The 27,823-nt window shown below is 43.8% G+C and overlaps 1 protein-coding gene and 1 pseudogene across 2 annotated transcripts in view; both read right to left on the minus strand.

The window, feature by feature from the left end:
* Positions 1 to 27,823, minus strand: part of Deptor (DEP domain containing MTOR interacting protein) — a 156,287-nt gene that overhangs the window by 49,720 nt on the left and 78,744 nt on the right. For both annotated transcript variants that reach the window (XM_027431694.2, XM_035449690.1), the window contains exon 4: positions 26,433 to 26,611. In XM_027431694.2, the coding sequence (XP_027287495.1) occupies positions 26,433 to 26,611 (179 nt within the window). The remainder of the gene's footprint in view (positions 1 to 26,432; positions 26,612 to 27,823) is intronic.
* LOC113837500 lies at positions 1,770 to 26,563 on the minus strand (annotated as a pseudogene).

The following is a 27,823-nucleotide window of genomic DNA, read 5'->3' on the forward strand; positions in this document are numbered from 1 at the left end:
AGAACAGTGTGTGTCTGCCCCACACCAACACTTCATTTCTTCTCTCTTTGAGGCAGATTCTTTTATGGCCCAGGCTGACCTCAAACTCATTGCAGGTAGTCAAAGATGACCTTGAAACCTTGAAATTCCAATCATTCTGCCTGTCTCTGGAATGCCGGGATTATAGGCCTGTGCCACCGAATACTGATAGGTAAACATTCTATCAACTAAGTCACATCCCTGATCGCCAATTCTTTTGTAAATTCTCTCTCTCTCTCTCTCTCTCTCTCTCTCTCTCTCTCTCTCTCTCTCTCTCTCTCTGTGTGTGTGTGTGTGTGTGTGTGTGTGTGTATGCATGTGCTTGCATGTGTGTATATAGGGGCCAGAGGTCATTTCTTAGGTATCACCCTCTACTTTAAAAAAAAAACAAAAACTGTTATTATTGCATTTATTTGTTTACTTGTGTATGGAAGGGAGATGCGTGCATGGCACATGGAGTGTATGTGGAGGTCAGAAGACAAATTATGGGAGTCAGTTCTCTTTTTTCTACCACGTAAGAGTTGGCAATCAGACTCAGGTCATTGGGGTTGATGGGCTGGCCAATGAGCCCCCAGATACAGCCACCTCTGCCCCTGCCCAGCACTGAGATTTCTAGAGCCACCATACGAGGCTTTTAAAAGTGGGTGGTCAGGATTGAGTTCAGGTCCTCATGACTGCATAGCAAATAGGTTTACCTACTGAGCTCTCTCCTCAGCCTCAAATTGTATGTTTTAAATGGATGGATTGGGTCAATAAAGTTATTTTTAGGAAACAGTAACAGAGCCAGGTGGTGGTGGCACATGCCTTTAATCCCAGACTTGGGATGCAGAGGCAGGCAGATCTCTGTGAGTTCAAGGCCAGTCTGGTCTACAGAGCTAGTTCCAGGACAGCTAGGGGTGTTGCACAGAGAAACCCTGTCTCAAAATGTCTCCCGCCTAAAATATCAGTAGCAGATCAGACATGGTGGAATATGCCTATTTTCCCCACACTTAGGAGGTAGAGGGAGGAGAAACTCCAAGACAAACATTTCAAATTTCTTAAGAAATTTGATCTAAAATGCTTTGGAAATTCAATGGAGGATTACCTGTAGCTTGTGGTAAAAATAAAATTTCTTAAACATTAACTAAAAAATAATGAATACATATTAGAGACTTATTTCAGAAGATACAGAGAAAAAATCCAAGTCAATAATCAAATTTAAATAATTTTTTTGCAGATTTTTTTTATTTGAATTAGAAACAAGATTGTTTTACATGACAATCCCCAGTTCCCTTCTCCCTCCCGTCCTCCCCTACCACCCTGCCCCAACTAAAACCCTACCTATCCCATATCCTTTCTGCTCCCCCTGGATGGTGAGGCCTTCCATAGGAGGTCATCAGAGTCTTTCGTATCCTTTGGGATAGGGCCTAGGCCCACCCCCCCGTGTGTCTTGGCTCAGCGAGTATCCCTCTATGTGGAATGGGCTTCCAAAGTCCACACCTATGCTAGGGATAAGTACTGAACTACTACAGCAGATCCCATAGATTTCTGAGGTTTCCTCACTGACACCCACTTTCCTGGAGTCTGGTTCAGTCCCATGCTGGTATCCCAGCTATCAGTCTGGGGAGCAAGAGTTCCCCGATGTTCAGGTCACCTGTTTCTGTGGGTTTCACCAGCCTGGTCTGGATGAGTTCTTCACTCATCCTTCTCTGAATCTGGATTCTAGTTCAGTTTGGTGATTAGTTGTGGGTGTCAGTTTCTACATCCACCAGCTGTTGGTTGAAGGCTATCGGGTGGCATATAAGTCAGTCATCAATCTCATTATCAGGGGAAGGCATTTAAGGTAGCCTCTCCTCTGTAAATTTAAAGAATTTTAAAGTTCAACATAATTTTTTTATGGTGAAAAAGTGTCTATTTGGAATTAGCCAGCTGGACTCAGTTTAGATGATGCCAAGTTTGTTGGCAACACCCATAATCAGGAGCCAACCAAACATACGCCATCTTCTCTCCGTCAGGCCTTCTGAGGGTGTTGACTTTGGCCACATCAATGTCAAAGAGCTTCTTCACAGCCCGTTTGATCTGGTGCTTGTTGGCCTTGACGTCCACAGTGAACACAAGTGTGTTGTTGTCTTCTGTCTTCTTCATGGCTGGCTCATCGGTCAGGGGGAATTTGATGATGGCATAGTGGTCAAGTTTGTTTCTCCTGGGAGTGCTCTTTTGCGTGTATTTGGGCTGCCTCCAGAGCCGCAGGGTCTTGGGCTGCCAGAAGGTGGGTGACGTGCAGAACTTCTTCTTTTTGTGGCTGTGGACGCCTTTCAGCACTGCCTTCTTGGCTTTCAAGGCCTTCGCTTTGGCTTCAGCTTTGGGAGGGGCAGGAGCTTCCTTCTTTACTTTTGGTGCCATCTTGGCGAAAAGCAGTTCAACATAATTTTAAAATCAGGGAATCATACAGCGGCCTTCAGGTGGGATGGCTCAGCCTTGTTTCTATTGAGGAAGAAGCAAAATAAGATACCCAGTGGAGTGCTGGCAGAGATACCGACATCATCCAGCAGACTAAAATCAGGCCCACTGTTCTCTCCTTGGCTCTGAAGACATATGGCAGGTAGTCAAATTCAGAGATTTTTATATTCTTATTTTTGCCTATAGGCCTGACTGAACTGGTCCTCATCCCATGGCCCAGGGTGGCTTCGAATTGACAGCAATCCCGAGTTTCTCGAGTGCTGGAACTACAGGCATGAGCCAGTATGCATGGCAAATGTTGGTGTAGTCTGTAAATGTTGCTTAAGAGCAGGAGGAATAACTCAGTGGGTAAAGATGCTTGCTGCCCAGCCGGATGACCTGAGTTTCATTCCCAGGACACGCATGATGGAAGGATGGAACTGACTCCTGTAAGTCATCTCTGACCACTCTACATTCACCATGGCACAAAGGAACCCCTCCATGTCCTGCCCACATACAGATAAATAAATAAATATCTAGAATATTTAGATGTAAGAAAGATCTATAATCATCACACTTAAAAGATAACAGTTTGTTTAATAAAAGCCTGAATGTCCACGACAACCATTAATAGCGCCTCTGTAGGAAAAAGAGGAAAAACTTCAAATACTCATTATTAACAAATTTCTTACTTAGGATGGGAGATGCACCAATTTGATAACCACAAGGAAAAGGACATAACCTACTACATGCACCCAATAACCTCTTTATCTACATTAACTAATTACAGCTCCTTTGACATCTCACAAAAAGGAAGTCAGGACACACTGTTATTATCAATGCACAATCCCTCTGGCCCTGATGTTAATTACAGTTATCACTAGGAATAGCCTCTGGCCCCGATGTTAACTATGATCATCACTAGGAGCAGTATTGTTCTGCAGCGCCAGGATCTGAACATAGGGCCGCATACACAGTAATGATGCACTGAGTGCATTCCAAGTCCTTTATATATTTTTACATCTTATGACAGGGTCTGACCAGGTTGTCCAGGCTAATCTGAACTCATGCTGTAGCCCAGGTAATATCAAAATTTGGAATCCTCCTCGTCAGCCTTCCAAATAGCTGGAATTTCAGGCTTGCCTGTGTGAACAGGCCCAATTCCTGCTTATATTAATGTTGGTGATTCATACAGATAAAGAAAGGAACATTGACATGGAAGAATAATTTACTGGTATGCTCATTCAGTGCCACTTTGTAAAATACTTTGCTTTTATATGATTGTTTAAATAAGAATTCAGAATATAGTATCACTATTAGGAAAGTACCACAGCCAATATTTAACCCAGTGATTCATTCATTTATGTATGTATGTATGCATGTATGGTTTTTCTCAGACAGGGTTTCTGTGTGTAGCCATAACAGGTAGTAACAGCACTGTGTGGGAATTCTTTGTTCTGGGCTTGACATGACAGTCACCATCATGGGCACAGCAACTCTGATGACCTAGCAGAGACCTTGGTCTGTAGAACTACAGAGCAGACAGCTAGTTAGCCTAAGGAAGTAGAACCCACTTGCTCTCCCGATAGAGTAATGAAACCCTCAGAATACCTCCCATCCTCCTCTGAGATTTCAAATGCTACTCCCTCCTGTTCTTATAGATGTAATCTTAAAAATCTTAAAGAGTGGGGGCTGGAGATGGCTCAGTAGTTAAGAGCACTGGCTGCTCTTCCAGAGGACCTGGGTTCAATTCCCAGCACCCACATGGCAGCTCACAACTCTCTATAATCCCAGTTTCAAGGGATCTAACACCCTCATACAGGCAAACCAATGTAAATGAAATAAAAATAAATAATCATTAAAAAAAATCTTGAAGAATGTAGGAGGTAGAAACTCAGTGGGGATGGGACTTTTCGGTGGTATAGCTGATCGTGGGTCCCTCAGGCTCCTGTAACCCCAGCCAGTTCATTTCTCTCGAGGTAGGCTTGCTAAATTCTTTCTTAGGTTTCTGAGCTCCCTACCTATTTGAGGTAAACAGACATTTCCCTTCTGTAACAGTCCAGCAGAAGTATTTTCAGTATGGTTCACAGGTAGAATATTTGTCTAGCATGTGTAGGGCCCTGGTTTGATCTCTGGCCCTAAGAAAGTCTCAAACTAATGAAAATATATAAAGTCAACTTGTAGCCAGATACATCTGTAGTCTCAGCATTTGGAGGCAAAGACTGCAAAATTTTAGCAAGTTGGAGGCCAACCTGGTTTAAATAGTAAGTTCCAGGCTAGCCAGGGGTGGGAATGGGTGGGGGGGGGGAGTGAGATATAGGGACAGTCTGCTTTTAAATAAAATTAAATGGTACATTTTCCCACTACCTGTGCTGTTGCTAAGACACTATTTTGCCTTGAAAGATATTTTTTTCTTTCTCCTTAAATGTTTAACTGCATTTCATAAGTTTGTTTTGTGAGTGTAGGTCTAGCTATAATACATGTGATTGCAGTGTTGATATGCCATGTTTTGTTGATACTCACTGGAAGCCTGCCCCATTCTGAAGAGAAATAGAGGAGGAGTGGATTGGGGGAAGGAAGGAGGGGTCAGATTGGGAGGAAAAGAGGGAGGGAAAACTGTGTTTGGATGTAAAATAAATAAAGACAAAAATTCAATGAAAAACAAACAAACAAACAAACAAACAAAAAGCTGAATGATTTGAACTCAGGGCCATCCTGGGATACATGGCAAGACCTTGTCTCTAGTGGTCAAAAAAGAAACCCCCCTCCCCAGATAAAAATAAAAACAAAAAAGTGAAGGAGTACAGCTTGTATGTGATGGCATCGGCAACTCACATCTGTTCAACAGTGGAGCGCCTGTTAAGTGTCACGCCTGGCCCCAGATATCTATCTTAGCACTGCAATAGGCAGATGGCACCATCTGCTCCTTGGAAAGCCTGCCAGTTCCACAGTCTGCTAAAAGAGACATCATTGCTTATCAAAACAAACAAGCTGGGACTTCACTGAGATGCTTTGACGTTAAGGAACTCTTAGAAAATAAGAGACACTCTGCAGTCAGGAACACGGTTTCATACCGTTTAGGGGTGTGTGTGTGTGTGTGTGTGTGGCTGCAGTGCACAATTGTGTGTGTATATGGGAAGACATAAGTTGACTTTGAATGTCTTAGTCACCCCCTACTTAATTCCTTCCTTCCTTCCTTCCTTCCTTCCTTCCTTCCTTCCTTCCTTCCTTCCTTCCTTCCTTCCTTCCCTCCTTTTTGGTTTTTTGAGACAGCGTTTCTCTATGGCTTTGGAGGCTGTCCTGGCACTCTCCCTCTGTCTCCTGAGTGTTGGGCCTAAAGGTGTGTGCCACCACCACCCAGCCATTTTTTTGGGGGGGGGTTTCAAGACAGGGTTTCTCTGTGTAGCTTTGGAGACTATCCTGGCACTCGCTCTGGAGACCAGGCTGGCCTCGAACTCACAGAGATCCACCTGCTTCTGCCTCCCGAGTGCTGGGATTAAAGGTGTACACCACCAACACCTGGCTATTTTTTCTTTCTTGAGATAGTTCTCTTCACCATTCCTGGAGCTTGCCAATTCAGCAAGACTGGCTGGGTGGCCACCAAGCCGCCTGTTTTTTTTGTTTAGTTTTAGTTTTTTATTGTTTTGATCTGGTGCACATGGAGGTCACTGCACAACTTTGTGGAGTCAGTTCTCTGTTCCCACCTTTCCATGGGTTCTGGGGATTGAACTCAGGATACCAAGCAAGTGGGGTACAAGGACAACCCAGGCCCACATTTCTGGCTCCAATTTAGCTTTTTGTTTTGTTTTGTTTTTTGTTTTGTTTTGTTTTCTGAGACAGAGCATCATGTAGTCCAGGCTGCCCTGGAACTCGCTATATAGTGAGGATGGCCTTGAATGATTTTTCTTTTTCCATGTCCCAATAAGGACACAGGTTTCAGAGTCAGACAATCTGAGTTTCCCTCCCAGTTCTTCAACATTCACTAGCTGAGTGGGTGATTTGGGCAACTTATTAAACCTGTCTCTCATCTTGGTTGTTTGTTGTGAGGTTTCCATGTGAGGAACAAATGGACAATTCATGTCAGAGTTCTGGCATGGATCTGACCTGGAGCCCTTGAGCGGTTCTTTGTCTTAAACCACCAAAGACCGAAACAAGTCTTGGCTCATGTTGTCCTTCGGTCCTGGGCAGCACTGTTACCTTTCACCCACTAAGAAACATGAACTTGAGTCAGATATCTAGATCAAGTTACAGATAACCCCACTGAAGACACATAAATCAAATCTTAAGTCAAAGGCAAGCATGAAATAAAGGAGTGTAAGATGCAGTAAGTTTTGAGATATAACTGTATTAAGGATGTCAAAACTCTCTTTAGAGTATTATATAACTTATATAATATATAACATCTGAAGAAATAACAGCCAAATGTGAAAGTTTATATTCTAAAGAAAGAAAAGCAATTGGTTTTAAACTTTAACAAGACATGTTTTCCATATCAAATCCAAGGAGCGTTTGCTAGAGCTGGGCATGACAGCACATGCCTGTAATGCCAGCAACTGGGAGTCTATAGCTGGGGGAGACACCTGGGGTTCAAGGTCATTTCTCCTTCTTCAGGGAGTCCAAGGCCAGCCTGAGCTATATAAGATTCTACCTCAAAAAAGATCACTTGCTCTGAGTACTTGTTCATTTGCCTTGTTTGTGGGTTTCCGAGGAACTGCCCTGGGCCTTAGGCATGCTAGTTTAGGTGTTTACTACTGACCTACAAACTCAGCCATTTTATAATTGTATTTTGGGACATGGTTTCAAAACCTTTTCCCCGGGCTGGTCACAAACATGCCAGCCTCCGGAACAGCTGGATTGAAAGCATCTGCCAACAGCCTGGCACAACTTCTCTTGATGCTTGTTAAACACAGGCGAGCATAATCCACGATTTGGGAAAAGACAGGAAAGGATCAAGGAGGAGAAGGAGTAGGAGTCAGTGTGACTCTGAATCCTAAAGTCATTCTAATTCTTCATTTCACAGATCTTAGTGTTATGGAATATTGAAGACGTGTTACATTTGTTTATTCTGTGGAATATTTGTCTAACAGTTCAAAGATGTGTTGTGTTCTTTTATATTGCATTTGGTTAACTCTGTGAAGTTGTGTTACTTTGCCTGCCTAAAACACCTGATTGGTCTAATAAAGAGCTGAGCGGCCAATAGCAAGGCAGGAGAAAGGATAGGCGGGGCAGACAGAATAAATAGGAGAAATAAAAGGAAGAGGGGATGTAGGGGAAATGTTAGCCACACCCTCTTGGGGGCTGGCACAGGTGATGCAGACCACGCACACTAGGGCGTGGTCAGTGACATAGCAAGACCTTAAATATGAGGGTTGCACACAGGCGGCTCTCTGTTCCATGGTTCGCCTGGTTGTAGGGGACTGACTCCATCTGGTGAATACTCTCCTATTAAAACATCTGTTCGGTAAACTTGCTCTGACTCCTTAGCGATCCACACTTTATTGCATCATGCTTTAAGGGGTGGATTGAGAAAAGGAGAAGGAGAGGAGGACACCAGGGGCCAGACACCTGGCCACACAACCAGCCACGGAGTAGGAAGGAAAGAAAGATATATACAATAAAAAAAGGTACAAAGAAAAAGCCGGGCGGTAGTGGCGCACACTTTAGTCCCAGCACTCAGGAGGCAGAGGCAGGCGGATCTCTGTGAGTTCGAGACCAGCCTGGTCTACAAGAGCTAGTTCCAGGACAGCCTCCAAAGCCGCAGAGAAACCCTGTCTCGAAACAAAAAAACAAAAAAACAAAAACAAAACAAAACAAAACAAAAAACCCAAAAAAGGTACAAAGTCCAGAGGCAAAAAGTAGTTAAAGAGAAGCAGGGTAAATTAAATTAGAAAAGCCGGCTAAAAACAAGCCAAGCTAAGGCCAGGTGATCATAAGTAAGAGTATTTCTCCATGTACAGGCCCCCAAAGAGTTAAATCAAAACAAAACTACAGCTTTGTTTGGGGAACTCATGCCAGCAAATGTCCCGATGCAGAGTTTGATGTATTTGTTTCTTAGGACTACTCATTTCTCCTCTTTGATTTTTTTATTTTTTATTATCATTACTTTTTTTCTATTTTATTTTTAAGGTTTCATGTAGCTCAGGCAGCCTTGAACTGTTAATCCTCCTGCCTCCACCCACCTAATGCTGACCTTGCAGGGATGCATCAGGCAGGGGTGGGGAAGGTATGAGAGGAGACAGTGTTCAAAGCCCACCTACACTTGTCTTTTCTGTCTGTCTTAATTTTTCAGTTTAGCAAATTTGTTGAGCTGGCATGAAGGGCAGGTGAGATTCCCCAGAGAATAAAATGGGAAGCACGAACAGACCAGTCCCCAGGCTACATTCTAATATGGAGACAACTTTTTTTTATGGCAGCCAATTATTTTTTATTAGTTTTTCATTTCGTATCTCCTTGACTGGTCCTTGTGTATTCTCTCCCCTCCCTTTACTAAACACAGATTCTTTTCTCCTACAATATTTCCCGGTTGTTCCCCCTCCCTCTGCCCCTCCCAGTCCTCCCCACTGCCTCTCTCACTGGATCCACTCCCTTTCTTCAAAAATACAGCAACGTAAAATATAATAAGATAATTCAAAACTATCCCATCGCAGTTGGACAAAACAAACCAGCCTGTGGGTGGTGGATGAGTGGTCTGAAGAGAAGGCACAAGAATCAGAGGCTTACTTGCTCACACACTCACGAGTCCCATGAAAATATTAAGCTGTAAGCTGTAGTGGATAAGTAGAGGACCTACTGTAGACCTGTGTAGGCTGCTTTTTAGTCTCTGTGAGTTCATGTGAGCTCTGCTCAGTTGATTTAGCGGGACGTCTCCTGGTGTCCTCCGTACCCTTTGGCTCTTTTACACTCTTCCCACCTCCTCTTCCACAGGGCTCCCGGAGCTTGGAGGGGGATGGGACTTTGGTGGAGCTGTCCCATTTAGTCCAGCCCCCCCCCCCCGTATGTGTGGTGTCTTGCTGTGGGTCTCTGTATTTCTTCCCATCTGCTGAAGGAGGAAGCCTTTCTGATGATCATTTACATTTTCTAATTATGATCTTACCAACAGCTGCCCTGCTAGTTTTAAGACCTGGGGGTTGAACCTAGGACGTCCAGTATGGTGGGCAAGTACTACGCAACTGAGCTATACTTCAAGTCCTCAAACAAAAAATTTCTCTGTCCCAATTTCTAATTTCTGGGACTTTCCAGGTCTTCTTCTTTTCGTTGGTGACATTCCCAAGGCACATGGCTTGGTTTGACATTGGGTGCTTTACTTTCTATTTGCATATTCAATCACCTAACCCTTGGTTGTTGTTTGATAGTTCTAGTTCTCCTGCCCTGGGAATACTAGGCAAGTTGGCTGTGGCATTAAAACGGATATTAAACAGGAGATGCAGACACCGCCAGCACACTGAAGCCATGTATAGCTGGAGGCTCTTGTTACCTAAGATGCTTTCAGAAGCTACTGGTTAAGGGCTGGACTCCTATACACCGTGTGCCATAAAATACTCAGAAGGCATGAGGGATGTGTGATGTGGGTTAATGCTCTTGTACACTGCAAAGATTTGTCACTCATATTGGTAAATAAAATGCTGGTCAGCAGCCAGGCAGGAAATATAGGCGGGGCAACCAGACTAGGAGAATTCTGGGAAGAGGAAAGGCAGAGACACAGTTGCCAACCAGACACAGAGGAAGCATGATGGGAATGCCTTACTGAGAAAAGGTTCCAAGCCACGTGGCTAAACATAGATACGAATTATGGGTTAATTTAACTTGTCAGAGCTTGTAAGTAATAAGCCTGAGCAATAGGCCAAACAGTTTATAATTTTTATAAGCCTCTGTGTGTTTGTTTGGGACTGAACTGCTGCAGGACAGGGTGGGATAGAAACTTCCTTCTATAGTTAAGAGCACTGGCTTCTCTTCCAGAGGACTTAGGGTTCAATACCCAGCACCCACATGGTGGCTCATAACTGCCTGTAACACCAGTTCCCAGGGGATCCAACACCCTCACACAGACATACATGCAGGCAAAACACTAATGTACTAAAATGCAAAAATCAATTAAAACAAAGAAATTAGTAAGATGATATTAGCAGACTTAAAGAAATAAAGGAAGCTTATTATCTAAAGGGACTTCCATCCCACCCACACCTGGGGTCTAAGGACAAAGAGAAAAACAGCACCTTGAGTTCTATAGTTCAACTCAATTTGTGATTGTGAGCCACTTATGGAGCAGGAGGGAGGAAAGGCATTTTTTTTTTTTCATCCTTGACATGTTCCTTAGGAAGAGACGACAACACAACACACCTGGAACCCCAGCATCTGAGAGGCTGAGGAAGAGGAGGCTGAGTCTGAAGCCAAAATCGTCTCCATAGTGACAGTCTACTTATAAAAAAACAAATAAATGAAGTTCAGGGAGGGAGGGATTTGCACTGTTTTGTTTTGAACCAAGCACATGATCAGTGTAGCACATATTGTATATTTTCAAAAACTTGTCAAGATTTCAAAAAAAAAAAACCAATAATATGCTTTATATGTGTTGCTAATGGATTATGACAGAAAACTTTTTTGTTGCTGTTTTGACGATGTCTCAGAGGGCTGACCTGCAACTCACCCATGTTGACTTCTTGCCTTATTCTCCTCAGTGTTGAAATGACAGGTGTGGATCGCAACAAATGGCTGGGAAGTTTTGCTGTTGTTTGTGTTGTTGTTTTTGAGACACGGTCTCACATAGTCCAGGCAAGTTGGCCTAGAACAATGCAGAGGATGGCAGAAAATGCCCTTGAACTCCGATCCTCCTACATTCGCCTCCCGAGAGCTGAGATGACAGGTGGGCATCACCATCCCTGATTTGCAAAACTATTTATTTTTCAGACAATCTGAGCTGTGCTTCAGGCCATAAGCAACGACTTCACATCATCCTAAGAGGAAACCGTTGAAGGACCCAGTGTCCCAAAACAGCAGAGTCCTTGACAAAAGAAGATTAAGCAACTGTTTTTGAGTGCCTACTCCTCAAAAGGATGTGCTAGGTACTTGGGATACAAAGCTCTTCAAGAGGCAATAACAACAGTGAGTCATGGGCTAAAATAATGACTTCCTCCGCCCTGACATTACAAAGAGGATGTGAAGGCAGGAAATTGATTTTAGGGCACAGAATCCTATTAGCTGATATTACTAGAACAAAACAACCCTTGAAGGCTCCAAGTGAGGACACACTTATAATGATCTAGCTGGCTGAGGGGAAGAGGGATGGGATAAGTAGGGAAAAAGGATTCAAAGTAACTTTAGTCAAGATAATAGGAGAGAGATCAAAATGCAACACTTCACTGCACAGTTTTCTGCTACCTCCAATTCTCCTACAAAAAAAAGGAGAGTTGAGAAACAGTGTGAGCACGGTGGTCCTTTGTTGCTGTGATAAAATGCCGGGACAAAAGCAACTCGAGGAAGGCCAGGGAACAGTCCATCACCATGGAGAAACCATGTGACAGGAGTCTGGAGCTACTGGTTACATTGCACCCACAGTTAGGAGGGAGAGGGAGATGGACACTGTGCTCAGCTCATTTACTTCCACAGGATCCCAGCATAGGTAGTGGGGCCACCCATAGTGGGTGTGCCTTCCTCCCTCAGTTACCCCCCAAATACTAGCCCTCACGCATGCTCAAAGGCCTGTCTTCCAGGTAATTCTAGATCGTGACAAGCTGATAAAGCATCACAAACTGTGTTTTATATTTCCCTATGCATTACTAAATAACAGCCATGGGCATCCCAAACATTATCAGTCTTTTCTTTTTAGTTATAACTCACAGAACAAAGGGTAGGTTTTCTAGAAATGAGGTTTCTTTTTCAGAGACCCAGAATGTGCTGTAAGAGCAAAGGGGTCTAAGGACAACAGTATTTTTGTTGATCCTTGCTGGGAAGCACAGGCCTATAATCCCATCTCCTCTGGAGGGTCATAAATTCAAGGTCATCTTGGGAAACTTAGGGAGATCCTCTCTCAAAACAAAAAAATAAAAAGAAGGGCAGGAATAAATCTTATGGGGAGGGTGTTTACTGAGCATGTGAGAGCCTGGGTTCTGTTCCCAGCATCAAAACAAACAAACAAATAAAAAGCAAACAAAACAAAACCACCACATTTTTTAAAAATGAAAACCAGAATGCATCAGACATATAATTCAAGAAATGAAACACATAACACTGTTTTAGTTAGTGTTCTATTCCTGGGAAGAGACACCATGACCAAGGCAACTCTTCTAAAAATGAAGTATTTAATTGGGGGCTTGCTTACAATTTTAGAGGTTTAGCTGACAATCATTGTGTCAGGAAGCAAGCAGCATGGTGCTGGAGCAGTAACTGAGAGCTTTACATCCTGATCCACAGGCAGCAGGCAGCAGGCAGCAGGCAGACAGACAGACAGACAAACACTAGGCCTGGAGTGTACTTTTAAAACCACTTCAGAGCCCATCCTCAGTGACATATGGCTACAGCTACTCAAACAGTTCATGCAACTATATGAGCCTATGGGGGGGGGCATTGTCATTCAAACCACCACAGAGTCTATTCTCGAGCTTTTGGAACTGATGGAATAAATCTGTTTGAAATATTTCAGGGGTAAGTTATTTAAAAAGGCTTGCGAGTCACATACAGGGCCCTGGATTCTACCCCCAGAGAAGGAGGGAGAGTGAGAGGAAAGGTCCAGACTTTACATCGATTATGTAGCGTATGGTACTAAGTCAGAACTGGATAGGGTCAAACATGCATGAAGCTTTCCCCGAAAGGCATCCGATGATGCAGACGTTGATGATAATGATAACACAGACAATCAGCTACCACTTCCTGAGTGATACTTGGTGCCAGGTCCCGTGCATACTTCTGGATAGTATCATTTAGTTTTCTATCATAAGGCTAGAGAGTTCTTGTGCTGGTCTCGGGTTGGGAATACAGCTAAATGGCAGCACATACAAAGTCCAAGGTTTGACCGTCGGTACTGCAAAAAGGGGGGAGAGTAAGGGAGGGGAGGAGGATGAGAAGAGTGAAGGGAAGGGCAGGGGAAGGGAGGAGAGGGATGGAGAGGAGGGGGTGGGAGAAAGGGAGGGTAAGGAGAGGAGAGAGGAGAGGAAAAGAGAAGAGAAGAATTTGAATAGCCCAGATGTATTGACACTGAAATGTCAACCAAGAAAACTGGGTTAAAATGAGGGGCTGTATGATGGCAATTCTTGGTTGTCAACTTGACTGCATCCGGTGTTAACTAAAAGCTAAATTCTTGGCTGAACCTGTGAGGGATTTTTGTTGACTGAAGATCCACCTTTAATCTGGGCCATGCCTTCTGGTTCCAGCCGATATAAAGAATATGGAATATGAATGCTAGTTCATTCCTCCAATGGTCTTAGAGGCAAGACCAGTTGAGACAAGCAGTCTCGTGGACCAAGCAGCTAGTGGATTCTTTGACTGTCGGGAGACAGCCACAGTTGGACCACTCAGACCACATCTCTAATAAATGCTGTTCATATAAAGATACACACACCTCCTACCTGTTCTTTTTCTCTAGAGAACCCTGACTAATATAGGCTCAGAATGAAGATCGAGAGAGGCTCCTGGGAGAATCTCTAGCACAGCATAATAGCAAGGATGACATGCCTTGAGGGCAATTACTACAACACAGGTGGGTCTAGGTCACAGACCTACCCAAAGCCCCAGGCTGGAAGCTGGGAGGGGAGGGAGAGCTGACACCAGGGACCTGATGATTCAAATGGTGAAAGAATCTCTGCTTGAAATGATTCACTTTTTTGTTGGTTTTGTTTTTGACAAGATCTCAGGTAACCCTGACTGTCCAGGACCTTTCTATACAGCAGGCTGCCCATGTACTCCCAACCTTCCTGCCTGTGCTTCCCTGGTGCTACAATTATAGGCATGGACCATCATGCCTGGCTTTGATGCACTCTTTGAAAGAAAGGTTCCCCCACCGTCCTCTTACTATCCTCCCCAACATGAGTGGTTTAGCCAAGCCCATGCCTGTAGTATGGGAAGTAAAAACTGAAGGAGACAAGGAGTGGGACATACCATAGTCTGTACTTTGAACCATCACTGCACAGTGGGGATCTGGTATGCTCTGTTAAAAAGCCTGAGACCCAGCATGTGTGTCCCATTAAATAGCATCACTTAAACCAGTCAAATACTTCCATTACCTGAGAGAAACCAAGCTGGATACCCAGGAGAAGATTGTACTTCTAACATACAGTCCTCGCTTGGTATCCACATGACAGAGTCCAAGACCCCCAGATACCAGCATCCATGGATATTCAAGTCTGTATATAAAACAGGCCTCTATTTGCACATAACCTCTACCTAGTCTCCTGTAAATTTCATTTCTCTTCCAATATTACAAATTACAATACCGAACACAATGTAAATATGATACACTTGCTGCTGTATTGTCTTGCAAACAATGACAAGAAATTCAGAATGGGTTCAGTACTAATGCAATCTTATCTCCCAAATGTTTTCCTTCTCTACTTAGTCAAGACCCTACACGCAGAAACTGCAGACATTGGGGCCAATACATATCTATTGCACAAAGACCGGGTGCTTATATTTTAGGAAATTCTCATGCTCTAATTAAAAATGTATTTGGCAAATACACAAAGCCCAGCATGACATTTCATGCCTGCAATCCCAAGGCTTAAGAGGCAGACACAGGAGGGCTGTTGTGAATCTAAGGTCAGTCTCTGTTGTGTACTGAGTTCCTGGCCAGCCTGGGCTACAGTGTGAAATCCTGTCTCAAGACAAACAAAGTGTGTCTGTGGATAAAGGAGGACCATAGCAGGAGATGAAGAGTGACATGCTGTCAGGAGGGCGTGAGGTAGGAGTAGGTAGGTACCTATGGTAAACACAGTCTGAATCTACAGAAACAAGTGACACCTGGCAGACTGCAGCCAAGAAGGATAGGAATACAGTGATAAATATTTCACAGAAGAAAAACTTTCGTTCACAATCATGTTCTCATTTGAAAGACTGCATCAAATTAGCATCTCCCCTAAAGCTTGGTGTAGCTACAGGCCTGTTTTTCTTTAACTAAAATCAGTACTTACTATGTGTGCCAACATCTTTGTATGTGACATTACCAAGCAACTTTGTCCCCTAGTTTTGACATTCTGACTGTACCACCATGATTCATGTGGTATCAGGGATCAAACTCAAGCGTTGTACATGCCTGACTACCAAATGAGCTACATCCCAACCCAAATTCCTGGAAATTCTAAATAGAGAAAACAGACATTATATTAGATTATGGCTTCTGAGAAGATTATATTGGACCATAAAAAAAAGAAGCATGATGAGGAAGAGAACAAAAAAAAAAAAAAAGAAGACTATGATAATCGAGAGGAAATCCAATTTAAAAATAAACAAATTATCTGAAAGTACACTTTCTCAAGAGAAAAACTAATGCTGGCTCTGGGGGTACTGACCTATAATCCTAACTACTCAGAGTACTAAGGCAGCCGTATACCAAGTTTAAGGCTGGCTAGGTTACAAAGTGAATTCAAAGCCAGCCTAGGCAAGAAGGGCTGGGGGTGTAGTTCCGTGGTAGAGCGTTTACTTAGGATGTACAAGACCCAAGGTTCAAACCTCAGAGATGTGTGTAAGAGAAAAACAAAATGGCTCGTCTACATATGAAAAATCACTCTGCATCATTAACTACTATAAGATTATTAATTATCTCAGCCCAGCTATAATAATAAACAACTAATAGACACTGGCAAGGAATTGAGGTAAAAAGGAGTCCTCATAAGTACTGGCGGAATGCAAATTGGCACAGCTACTGTGGAATATAGTACAAAGCCCCTCAAAAGCCTAAAAACAGATCTACCATGATTCGGTTGCCCTGGGGAAAATGAAGTCAGCGTATAAAAGAGATACCTGGACACTCGTGGGTATTATGGACTAGTCATAATGGCTAATCTATGGAATCCGTGTATATTTAATGAGGAATGAGGAAAATATGGTATATCTATACAATAGAGTATCATTCAGGCACAAAGAAAACGAAGGGGGCTTGGGAATGGCTCAGCAGGTAAAAACAAGAGGATATAAGTAGCAGGGCCCTAAAGAAAAGGAAATGCACTGGTTAGTTTTATATCAGCATGACACATGATAGCATCATCTTAGAGGGAGCCTCCATTGAGAAAATGCTTCCATTAAGATCAGGCTGTAGGCTAGCCTGGAGCATTTTTGTAATTAGTTATTGATATGGGAGGGCCCAACTTCTGATCTTGAGTGCTATATGAAAGCAGGCAAAGCAAGCTATGAGAAACAAGCCAGTAAGCTCGCCTTCAGGGTCTGTCTCCACACCACTTCCTGGGAGGGCCTAGCTCACTGTGGGTAGTGCTACCCCTGGACTGGTCTTGGGCGCTATATGAAAGCAGGCAAAGCAAGCTATGAGAAACAAGCCAGTAAGCTCTCCTCCACGTTCCTGCCTTGAGCTCCTGTCCTGACTTCCTCTGATGAGGAACTTGGCGAAGCATAAGCTGAACAAACCCTTTCGTCTCCAAGTTGCTTTTGGTGATAGCGTTTATCACAGCAACAGAGACCCTAAGACAGGGAAGGAGGGCAAAGCAAGGACCTCGTAACCTCTCAAAATGCTTCTCTTTGGCGATACTTTAGCCAGGCTGCCGTGATCCCATCTCCCACCCTGTCAAACCCAGTTTTATCAAAGAATTCTGCTATATCATTTCAGAAGAATCCTCCCACCATTGGTATCTGACTACCCTTAATATCTGATCAAGCTCCTCAGCCTTCATATTTGTGTGTGTTTTGGGAATTAAAGCCAGGGTATCGTGAACGCTAAAGTGCTCTCTCATTGATCCTTAGCTTTTGTTCCCTATCTGACTCACGCACACACACACACACACACACACACACACACACACACACACACACACACACACACACGCCCCTCCCCCATGGCTGACAACTAAGAGAATTTCATGAGTACAATTATGGACCATGTTTACAGTCAAATCATGTCTTGACTTTCTTGTGACCTATGTATACTAAGAATTCCTTTCATCATTTTAAACTTGTATTTTTATTTTTTTCAGCCTATAAATCTATATAATAAGCTGCAAACACCTGAAAAAAACCAAATTTACTAAAGAGAAATGGTTTAGATAAAAATATGAAAAGCACATTGTTATTTAATCCTTAAATCCTTTTGAAGCAGTATGACTCCAAGAGCCACTAAAATCATCCGTAACACTAGGAATTTGTTTTTACCCCATTCCACCATCATATGGGAGTCAGAGCAAGTCTGTCTTTTTTCACCACGGGATCCTGAATTAAACCCAGGTTCTCAGGGTGACTCATTTCCCTGGACCATCTCTAGGTATACAAGAGACGTATGTGCTATTAAACTTCTATTGACTTCTCTTTTTTTTTGAGATGGGGTCTTATGCCATCCAGGCTGGCCTCAAACTCTATGTATAGTCAAGGAGGACCTCAAACTTCTAACTGCCCCCCGGAAATCCCAAGTGCTTGCTTCACACAGTGCTGGTGAGTGAGCTCATGATGCGTGCATTCTGGGCAAGTGCTCCAGCAACTGGGCCATATCTGAAGATGATCTTTTTATCTTATCTAGCTTCTGGATCTGCTACCCCTATTTGTACCACTTTAGTCATCTTTGCAAAAAGTCACTAAAAGGCTCTTTGGGGCCTTGTATAACCTTAGTATATGATTCATATGACTCAATTCTTTTCCCTGGCCTCTTCCGATGCTCTCTGAAACCCAAGAGAGCCGAAGCCAACCCCTCCTCTACCTCAATGGGCCTAGTCTGCACCTAACACCACACCCAAAAGGTGTGGCCACCTCTACAAGTTCACTGGCAAGGCAAGATGCCACTACAATCTCTCCTTTGTCAGAGGGGATTTCTGTTAAGAACTCAAGAAGGGCACAAAGAAAACTATTTTTCTCTAATCCTTCTCTCACCCTTCCTTCTTTATATTTTTACTATTTATTCAGTTTTGTTCAGCCTTAGGCTGACCTCCATGAATGACCTTGGTTACTAGAACGACGCCACCCCTCTCTATCTGAACCTGGCATCTTTCTTGTCTCTTGAGCAGATGTCCCAGCTTCCATCTTCCCCTAAGATGGCATAATCAGAGCTACCCTAGGGCAGCTGGGAGGACTGCAAAGATAATGTAGGTAAAAGTACTCTTCTGCAGATTGCAAGGTTTAATATAATTGCAGACTTAAAAGGAAGAGCCAGCACGGCCTTATTAAGTGTTGATACTGCTGACGTGTTCTGGCCAAAGCGGAAGAGGAGGAGATGCTGTGTGTGGACAGGCCAGCAGGAGCCTGGTTATCCGGGGTCAGCTGCTGCAGCTCTGAGTGGTTTACCCTTGCCATTATCTGGCTTTCATCTCTCGCCACTTAGAGCTACGCTAACCAGTTGACAGCTAAGGCAGCTGGGGAAATATTTAGTATCAGGCCAGTGTGTCCACCCTACTTGCGAAAGTTACATAAAAACCCCAAGGTTGTTAGTATTTGAGAAAAGGTACGTTTTATGGGCTAACAATTTTTTTTTTTTAATAAGTTGCAGCTTCTGCCAGGCCATGTGAGTTGCTGTAATACAGTCAACACAGCTCAGATTTTATGAGCCAACAGTTTTGTTTTTTTTCTTTCTTAGCCCAGTGGGCCTAACAGTAAGCATCTGCTCCTCCCCAGTGGGTGAGAGGTAGTTTCTAAAACTGCCCTAATTTGAACCTTGAATCTATTACTTATTAGTTCTCGTCTTTAGCAGGTTATTTGAGCGTCTGAAAATGAGACAGCTGGGATCCGGGAGATGGCATAGAGGATAAAGGCACTTTCATGCAAGCCTGATGACCTGAGTTCAATCCCCACAACTGAAGGAAAGACGGAAGGAGAACACTGGACTCCTCTTACCACACACACACACACACACACACACACACACACACACACACACACACACCCTACCCCTTTCTATTCCTTCCCATTGTATCATATGCATAGACCACAATAAATAAATAATGAGAATATATATTTATTGGTTATTTTTCTGTTGCTGTGCTAAAACCCCATGACCAAGGGAACTTACACAAGTTTTTTCACCCCCCTGGGGGGTGGGGGTGGGGAGTTAGAGCTCTAGAGGAATGAGAGTCCATGAGGATGGAATTGATGGAATTGAGGCATGACAGACAGCAGCAGGCAGGAGCAGGAAGCTGAGAGATCTTCAAAGGCAAGCTGAAGCAGAGACAGCAAACTGGAAGTAGGGTGCAGCCTTAAGCTCTTCATTTCCACCCCTAGTGACATGTTTCTCCAAACGAGGCTACACGCATTGCCTAAAGCCCACCCAGTGCCACCACCGGGAACCAGGTGTTCAAATACTGGACCTGTGGAGGGCATTTCTCATCCAAACCACCACAGCAGATAATGCCCAGCTGAGAGTTATCAAGCCAAGTAAGAACGTAAAGGATGCTGGGTGGTGGTGGCGCACGCCTTTAATCCCAGCACTCAGGAGGAAGAGGCAGGTGGATCTTGTGAGTTCCAGACCAGACTGGTCTACAAGAGCTAGCTCCAGGACAGCCTCCAAAGCCAAAATAAATAAATAAATGACTAGATGCTACCACAGTGGCTCAAAGACAGTAGGAGCTCTATAAATGGTCACTATGATTTATGTGACCAGAGCACACACAAACGTTGACCTTTGAGAAAGCCATCAGAGCTGACCTTTGTGCCCAGAGCTGTTCCTAAGTGCTGTGATTCAATTCTCACCATCAGGGGATGTGGGAAAGAACCATCTAGCATCCCCAATAGCAGTGCCTGCTTACGGGGGGCTGTGCTCTGGGTAGCTTCTGGAAGGCTGCCTTTGGAAGGCTTCCTACGCCACTGGCTGATAAGGCTACTCTGCCCGCTCACAACAGGAAGGTGTATTTTATCCACAGGCAGTGTGATTTATGGAGAGCACCTGCTTTCTTTCCAAGTGTCTGGAATGCTAGCAGTCACGGCTGGTGAAGCCGGCAGTCTGCCGATACCCATGCCCCACAGCAGTGCCCTTAGTGGGCTCTGAGTCTCAGTAGGGCTTCCCTGGGCAGAGGCGCTGGATATGTGTGACTGGCCTGCACTGAGGCAGGAGCCAGTGCCCGGAGACCATACTGGAAGCTTGTGCCTCCTTTTCTCCTGATCACATGCTCTCCTGCTGATCTTGCACGGTTATCTATCTTGGCCATTATATGATGGATCTTTCTACGGCTACCCTGTCCGTGTAGGTGTTCAAAGGCTCTCTGGCTAGGGGGACTCAAAAAGTCAAAATTAGAAGCTAACTTCTTGCATTAAGAAATCTGTAGATGGAAAGGTTAAAGATGGTTATTTAGTAGCTAGAGCTAGGCTCAAAATCCAGGCTGTGAATCCTTCACAATGGGGCTCATTCCGTTGTGCCAGAGCCACACCAACAGCACCCACACTTGGCCCAGAGAAGATTCCCCTCCTCTCCTTTCAGAAGAGTGCATTGACTCCTTTGAAACTGGAGTCACGCATGGCTGTGAACTACCATGTGGGTCCTGGGAACCGAAACTGGGTCCTCTGCACAAGCAACAAGTACTCTAAACCACAGAAACGTTTCTCCAGCCCCTTCTTCATCGCTAGTAGAGGTCTTATCAGCTCAGGCTGGCCTCAAACTCGCTATGTAACCAAAGATGACCTTAAGACTTTGGACCCTCCTCCTTCAACCTCCTAAACACTGGGATTACAGACAAGTGCCACCATGACCTAGTTTTTGTGGTGTTGACCTCAATCTTAGGGTGTCAATCACACTAGGCAAGCATTCTCCCAACTGAGCTGGATCCATAGCTCAAATAAACTTCTTTCTTAGGCACAGTGCTTATAGTTGCTACGGCCTATCTGGGGCAATCTTGGCAAAAATATCTTAAAAAGCTTTGAACCTTGTAGTGGCATCTCGCCTTGCCAGTGAACTTGCAGGAGTGGCCACACCCTTTGGCGGTGGTTTCAGGTGCAGACGTGACCCCTTTAAGGTACAGGAACTGCGGGCGTGCGATCTCTTGGGTCACGGAGAGCATCAGAAGGGTAGAGACTTTATCTTCTGGAGCAGGAAAACCACAGTGGTTATTTACTCTTATCTGGGTGAGTGTTTCCCTAAAAACACTTATTTATCATTTATCTTGGTTCTGGTGAACTCATCTAAACCTTGCCTTCAGAACCTCATAAACTTTTACTGTTAAATTTCAGTACTAACATTAATGGTCTACAACTGCTACAAGAATTATGATGTATATATGTATTTTGAGACCAATTCTCACTCTAGGCCAAGCTGGTCTGAAACCTACTATGGAGGTCATCTAACCTCCAACCTTCTTGCTTCACCATCTCCTCAGCCAGTACTGGAATTTCAGACATGTGCTAAGCCTCCATGGATTTAATCAGAATATATACAATCATATGAAAAATATAGACATATTAGCTACCTGATATATTATAAAGTATTTAGCCCAGTACTTAGTATATGGTAAATATAAATGCACTAGAAAGTAAGAAAAGAGCTAGGCCTGGTGGTGAAGGCCTGTAATCACAGGTACTTGGGAGGCTGAGTCAAGAGGGTTGCAAATTCCAGGCCTCCCTGAGCCATTAGCCAAGATAACCTGGTAAGAGCCTGTGTCAAAATGAAAAAAGGGGCTGAAAACTCAGGCGTGACAGTGCATAACTGCAATCCCAGCACCTGGAAGGGTTAAGCGGGAGGACTTCAATGAGTTTGAGGCTAGCCTAGGCCATAATGTGAGTTTGGGCCAGCACAGCAAATAGATGAAGACTGTTTAAAGGGTTTGTATACCAGTGCCATTTGTGATGGGGGTGTCCTTCTGTATATGTTTCTCTTATTGGTTGATGAATAAAACACTGTTTGGCCAGTAGCCAGGCAGGAAGCATAGGTGGGACTACCAGACCAGGAGAAGTCTGGGAAGAGGAGGCAGAGAGAGGCTTCGAGAGACGCTATGCTGCTAAAGGAGTAACATGCTGGATTACTGGAAAGCCACAGCCCCGTGGCAATACATAGGTTAATAGAAATGGGTTAATAATTAAGAGAGAGCTAGCCAATAAGAAGCCTAGCTACCCACCAAACAGTTTACAAATTAATATAAGTCTTCATGTGTTTCCTTCGGACTAATCGGCTGCAGGACCGGGGTGGAAAGAAACTCTGGCTACACGTTTGTGTAAGTATGAACATATACCTTCACAGACATATGCTTGTCCATAAATATGAACGGCAGCTATCTATTCATCTAACAAGTCCTGCTTTGACAGGAGCATCATTGACCATTCACAGACAAAGTTCAGTGTTTCCTGAGAGGGTCCAATGCTCACATTGACTGGTTGCAACCTAGGAGACCACTTTTATTCAGAAACCTTGTAGTCAAAGCCCCCATGGTCTGATTGGCTTTAATGTTTCACCTGTGAAATGAAGTATTGGCTAGACGATTCAGAGCATCCCTGAGGACACTAACTGTGGTGACTGTGTTTTCCTAACTCTGAATTAGTGATCTAGCAGTGAAATGGGTTGGGAGAGGAGTTTGAATTCCAGATTCTTACACATAGAATCATTCATCCTCCTACAGCCCAAGGAACCTGTTCCCACACTCAGATTCTCTACTAATAATGCCTTGATTTTATGCTCGATGGCTCATCTTTATGGCATGGGGGTTACAGCATTATAAAACCACACTGTAATTGAGCTATAATTACTTGTTCCTTGGAAATCATTTGGAAAACACTCCTGGCATCTGGTATCTTCTCTCGGGCACAGAATGAGTCAGTAGACTGTAACGTAAGAAACTGGTTTTCTCATAGAACTTGGTATCATCTGGCTTTGTCTTTCTGGAGTAAAATGATGGTAGATTCAAACAAAAAATTGTCTTTGCTCACTAGAGAAAATGGCAGCCTGTCTAACAGATTCCAAGTTCACACTTAATAGCAGTAATGCCCATTTGACTACTTCTACCTGATAGGCTTTCAACAATCTGTTTAAGTTACTGATATTTTTATTTCTTGAACCACAAAATGGATTTAATAAGGATACCTGCCTTTTAGTCACCAATACTCTATTGTTCTCTTACAGTTTCGTTAAGATGACAGACAGCATATCAAATGCAGTAAAAATCTAAAGAATAGCTACTTTATTAGATTTAAGAGGTTCTACTAAAATTATTAAGAATACAATGATCAGGGGCTGGAGAAATGGCTCAGGTTCATTCCGTCCTAGGATCAAAACCGTCCAGTTCCAGAGGATACAATGTCCTCTTGTGGCCTCTGTGGGTACCAGGCATGCATGTGATACAGGCAAAGAAATCACACACATAAAATATCCTCTACTGTTTATGATTCTTCTATAACCACCATATAGTCTATAGTCCCAGGAATATCAGCCACATAAGACCTGGGAACAACCTGACACCATGCTTTTATCTGAACTTAGCTCAGCCATGGACATAAAAGGTCATCGACAGTCAGGATGAGTTCATCATGGGAGTAGTGAACAGGAGGGGATGCCCTGGAATAAACTGGAAGCCAAAGGAGCCGATGGCTCTCTACAGGTGAGTTTCTAAATAGAGGTGACTTTCTAAATACTTGACAACACCAAATAATTTTTAGGTTTCAACACATGACAATATCTCACTATGTATGCCTCTCTGCAGGTATGTAAGCTGTATGAGCATCAGTATTATTTACATTTATTAATAACAGTTTTACAAAGCAACACTTGTTTCGAAACTACATATTTGTGCCCTGTTCTTTTCTATTGTAGTTGGGCTTTGTACCTCTCCCATTACGTTAAACTTGATATGGAGCCAAGGATGACCTTGAACTCCTTATCTTCCAACCTCTACCTCCCAGTGTTGAGATTACAGACTTATGCCATCATGCTCACCACCTTATTTATGTACATTCTAATTTATGGGGATCTTGGTAAAACATAGGTGAGGTTCAGCAGAATGTGGGGAGCAGCAGAACAGGGCTAGAGTTTCTTTATTTCTATCATGTTCCCAGGTAACCCTGAAGGTCCACAGAGGTCACAATGAGGGGTAAAAAATCTACATTTGTATTAATCATTTCTTTTTTTTTTCCTGTTTTTTTTGTTTTTTGTTTTTTTTTATTTTTATTTATTTATTTTTTTTTTTTTGAGACAAGGTTTCTCTTGTCTTGGAGCTTCCTCAGTAGACCAGGCTGGCCTCAAACTCACAGAGATCTGCTAGCCTTTGCCTCCCGAGAGCTGGGATTAAAGGCGTGTGCCACCACTGCCTGGCATGTATTAATCATTTCTAGTGCTGGAAATGGCTTTCTAAAACTGTGTCATAGAACCAGTGGGATGGTTCGGTGCTTAGCGGTGCTTGTTGCCTGCCAATCCTGACAGCCTGGGTTTGATTCCTGGGAGCCACATGGCAGAAGCGAGGAACAAGCTCCGGCAAGCGGTCCTCTGACACCCACACATGTGTCACGGAGGGTGTGCATTTCCTGACCCCCTACAGGGCTGCATTCCAGAGTTAGGGAAACGTTGCTCACTATCTCTCAAGTTGGTGTTCTTGTGACAGAAATCCTCAGTTGGAAGGAGGAGGGTTAGGGGAAGGAGCGCACAGCCTCTAATGCCACCGTTTCCATGCACTTGGGCTGAAATGACCACATGCTTCCGACTTCCTCCTCCTTGTCCCAAGCCCACACCTTGCAGGGAAATTAACTGAGTGGGTTGTTACTAACAGCAGGGTCATTAAATGAGAGCTCTGTGCCTACTCTTGGCTATTATGTCTACATTTGTTGAATGAGGTCATCCTCCCTTCCCAGGAAAGAGAGAGTAATTGGCTGAACCGGTGGAGTTCGGCAACCAGGCAGCCATTGTGGAAGTGAGTTTCCCAGTCCTATAGCCCTACCTCTCAGTGTGGCCACAGCTTCTGGTGAGACCCCAATGAAAACCACCCCCCAGCTAAGCCTTGCCCCAGTCCCTGATCCACAGAAACTGCCATCAAGTTTCGGTATGTTTTCCAATTAAACTTTAAAGTTTTTTTTGTTGTTGTTGTTACACAGTAAAGATAATAAAATTTTTAACCAAAGATTATATTGCATCATTGCAATTTATCCCATAAGGAAGAAAATGTTTACAAAACCCTTTTGTATGGCCGCTTCACCATGCAGCTTGCATCACAGTTCAATTTCCTGTCCCAAACACTACTTCCCTAAGGTCAAGGATAAACCTTGCTTATCTGACAAACAACATTGCTTATTCCTTTTGTGAAATATTTTAGTGCTTGTTTTTGAGAGAGGATTTCGGGTAGCTCAAGCTGACTTTGAGCTTGCAATGTAGTCAGGAAAGACCTTGAATGCCCAATCTTCCTGACTTCACATGCAAAGTGACTATATGACTGTGAGGGCCAGTTCTATACAGAATCACGATTATCATACCTAAGTGGAACTTTTGGAAGCTCTTTAAGAATCTGCCTTCCTGGGCTTGAGAGGTGACTCAGCCATTAAGAGCACTGTCTGCTCTTCCAGAGGACCCAAGTTCAACAATCTGCATGCACATGGCAATTACAACCCCATCTGCACCTCCAGTCCTAGGTGACTTGACACCCTCTTCCGGCCTCTGTGGGTACCAGACACTGATGTGGCACAGACAGACACATGTTGATGAAACACCCACAGACATAAAATTAAAAATAAAAAAGACTTTGCCTTTCCTTTTTAGCATCTGCTGAAATACCTGACAGTAACATATCCCTTCAAACTGATGTCACGATGAACGGGCAAGGCAAGAAACATAACTGGAACCTGACTCTCAACACAGAAGCAAGTTACATGGCCCAGAGGCACAGCTGACTTTCGGACCCAGGAATGAGGAATACGTGTATGCTGTTATGAGGTTGTTTGTCACTGCGGCAAGCACGGACAGACACACTCACCATGCTGTATGATGCCATGCTCCATAAGTCGGTGGCAAAGCTGCTCTCCCTCTTTCCTGGTGGTAGCCTCGCCTTCCTGAACCAACCAGTCCAGGAATTCAGACGCCATGAAGGTTCGCTCATATTTCACCCCTTCCTCTTCCCTGGGCTGCAGCAGTGTAGTTTCAGGGCTCATCAGTCTGGGAGGGAAAAAACAAGGAAAGGAAAAGCAAAGCCAACATAAATAAAATAGCTCATTTGAAAGCTGATAACATAGGTGCCCTGGAAGTATATCATGGGTTTCCGGAAAGTATCACAGAAGAGCCGTCAGACAGAGAGATGTAGCTGTCATATGCTGCTACAAATGTCAATGCCCAGAGAAGATCTGTGTCAGGAATGAACAAGATGCCCTTTCTCCTGGCAATTAAACAAAAACCAGAAACATAGACTACAAGTCTTCCATTCATAGGCTGTGTTCCACTTAGCCACCTTGAAAAGTGGCGGTAGCGCTTGGTGGGGGAGGGGTGTCTGGCTCAGTGGTATAGTGTTTACTTAGTCCTGGGCCTGATTCCTAGCACCCAACCACACCTACACCCAATGGGCATAAAGAAAGAAGGAAGGGAAGTGTAGCAGGCCTTTTCTTTTGGGCCACCAACCAGCTCCCAAATTAATACTAGTTATGAATGCTTGGCCTTATCTTAGTTTTTGTTTTAATCTCTTTTTCTTCATCCACATTTTGCCCTGGGCCTTTTTATCTTTCATTCTGAATATCTTACCTTCCTGTGTCCTTCCTATCTGTCAGGGTATCTGGCTGGCTGGTGGCTGCCTGGCTTCTAGCCACAGGCATCTCCCTCTCTTTCTCTTGTGTTCTCTCCTGTTCCTAGATCCTTCTTCCTACTTATTCTCTGTCCTCCAGCCCTGCCTATCCCTCTTCTGCCTAGCTATTGGCCCTTTTATTAGACCAATCAGGTGCCTTAGGCAGGCAAGGTGAAACAGAAACACATCTTTACATAATTAAACAAATGCAGCATGAAAAAAGCAGTAAACCTTTATATAATTAAACAAACACAGCATAAAGAAATGTGACTCGCTTTTACATAGAGTAATATTCCACAACAGGAAAGAAAGAATGCAGAGTAGTTAGCCAGAGTTTTTACAGTGCATTGGCCTGTCTTTCTAAATTGGCTCATAACATCTTTCCAATTCCATTTCCTTGACTACGATGGTCAAATAACTTTGGAGTGACTGTCTGTGTCCCCACCTCTAATCTACATGTCTCTAAATGTGATGGCACCTGGAGATGGGGATTTGGTGGCATAAATAGCTTTTGAGACTGAAGCCCTTATGATGAGTTTAGAAGCAGCATGAAAGAGAGCCAGTAAGATGGCTCAGAAAGTTAAGAGTAAAGGTAC

This window comes from Cricetulus griseus, chromosome 10, assembly GCF_003668045.3.
Source record: "Cricetulus griseus strain 17A/GY chromosome 10, alternate assembly CriGri-PICRH-1.0, whole genome shotgun sequence".
Classification (NCBI taxonomy): domain Eukaryota; kingdom Metazoa; phylum Chordata; class Mammalia; order Rodentia; family Cricetidae; genus Cricetulus; species Cricetulus griseus.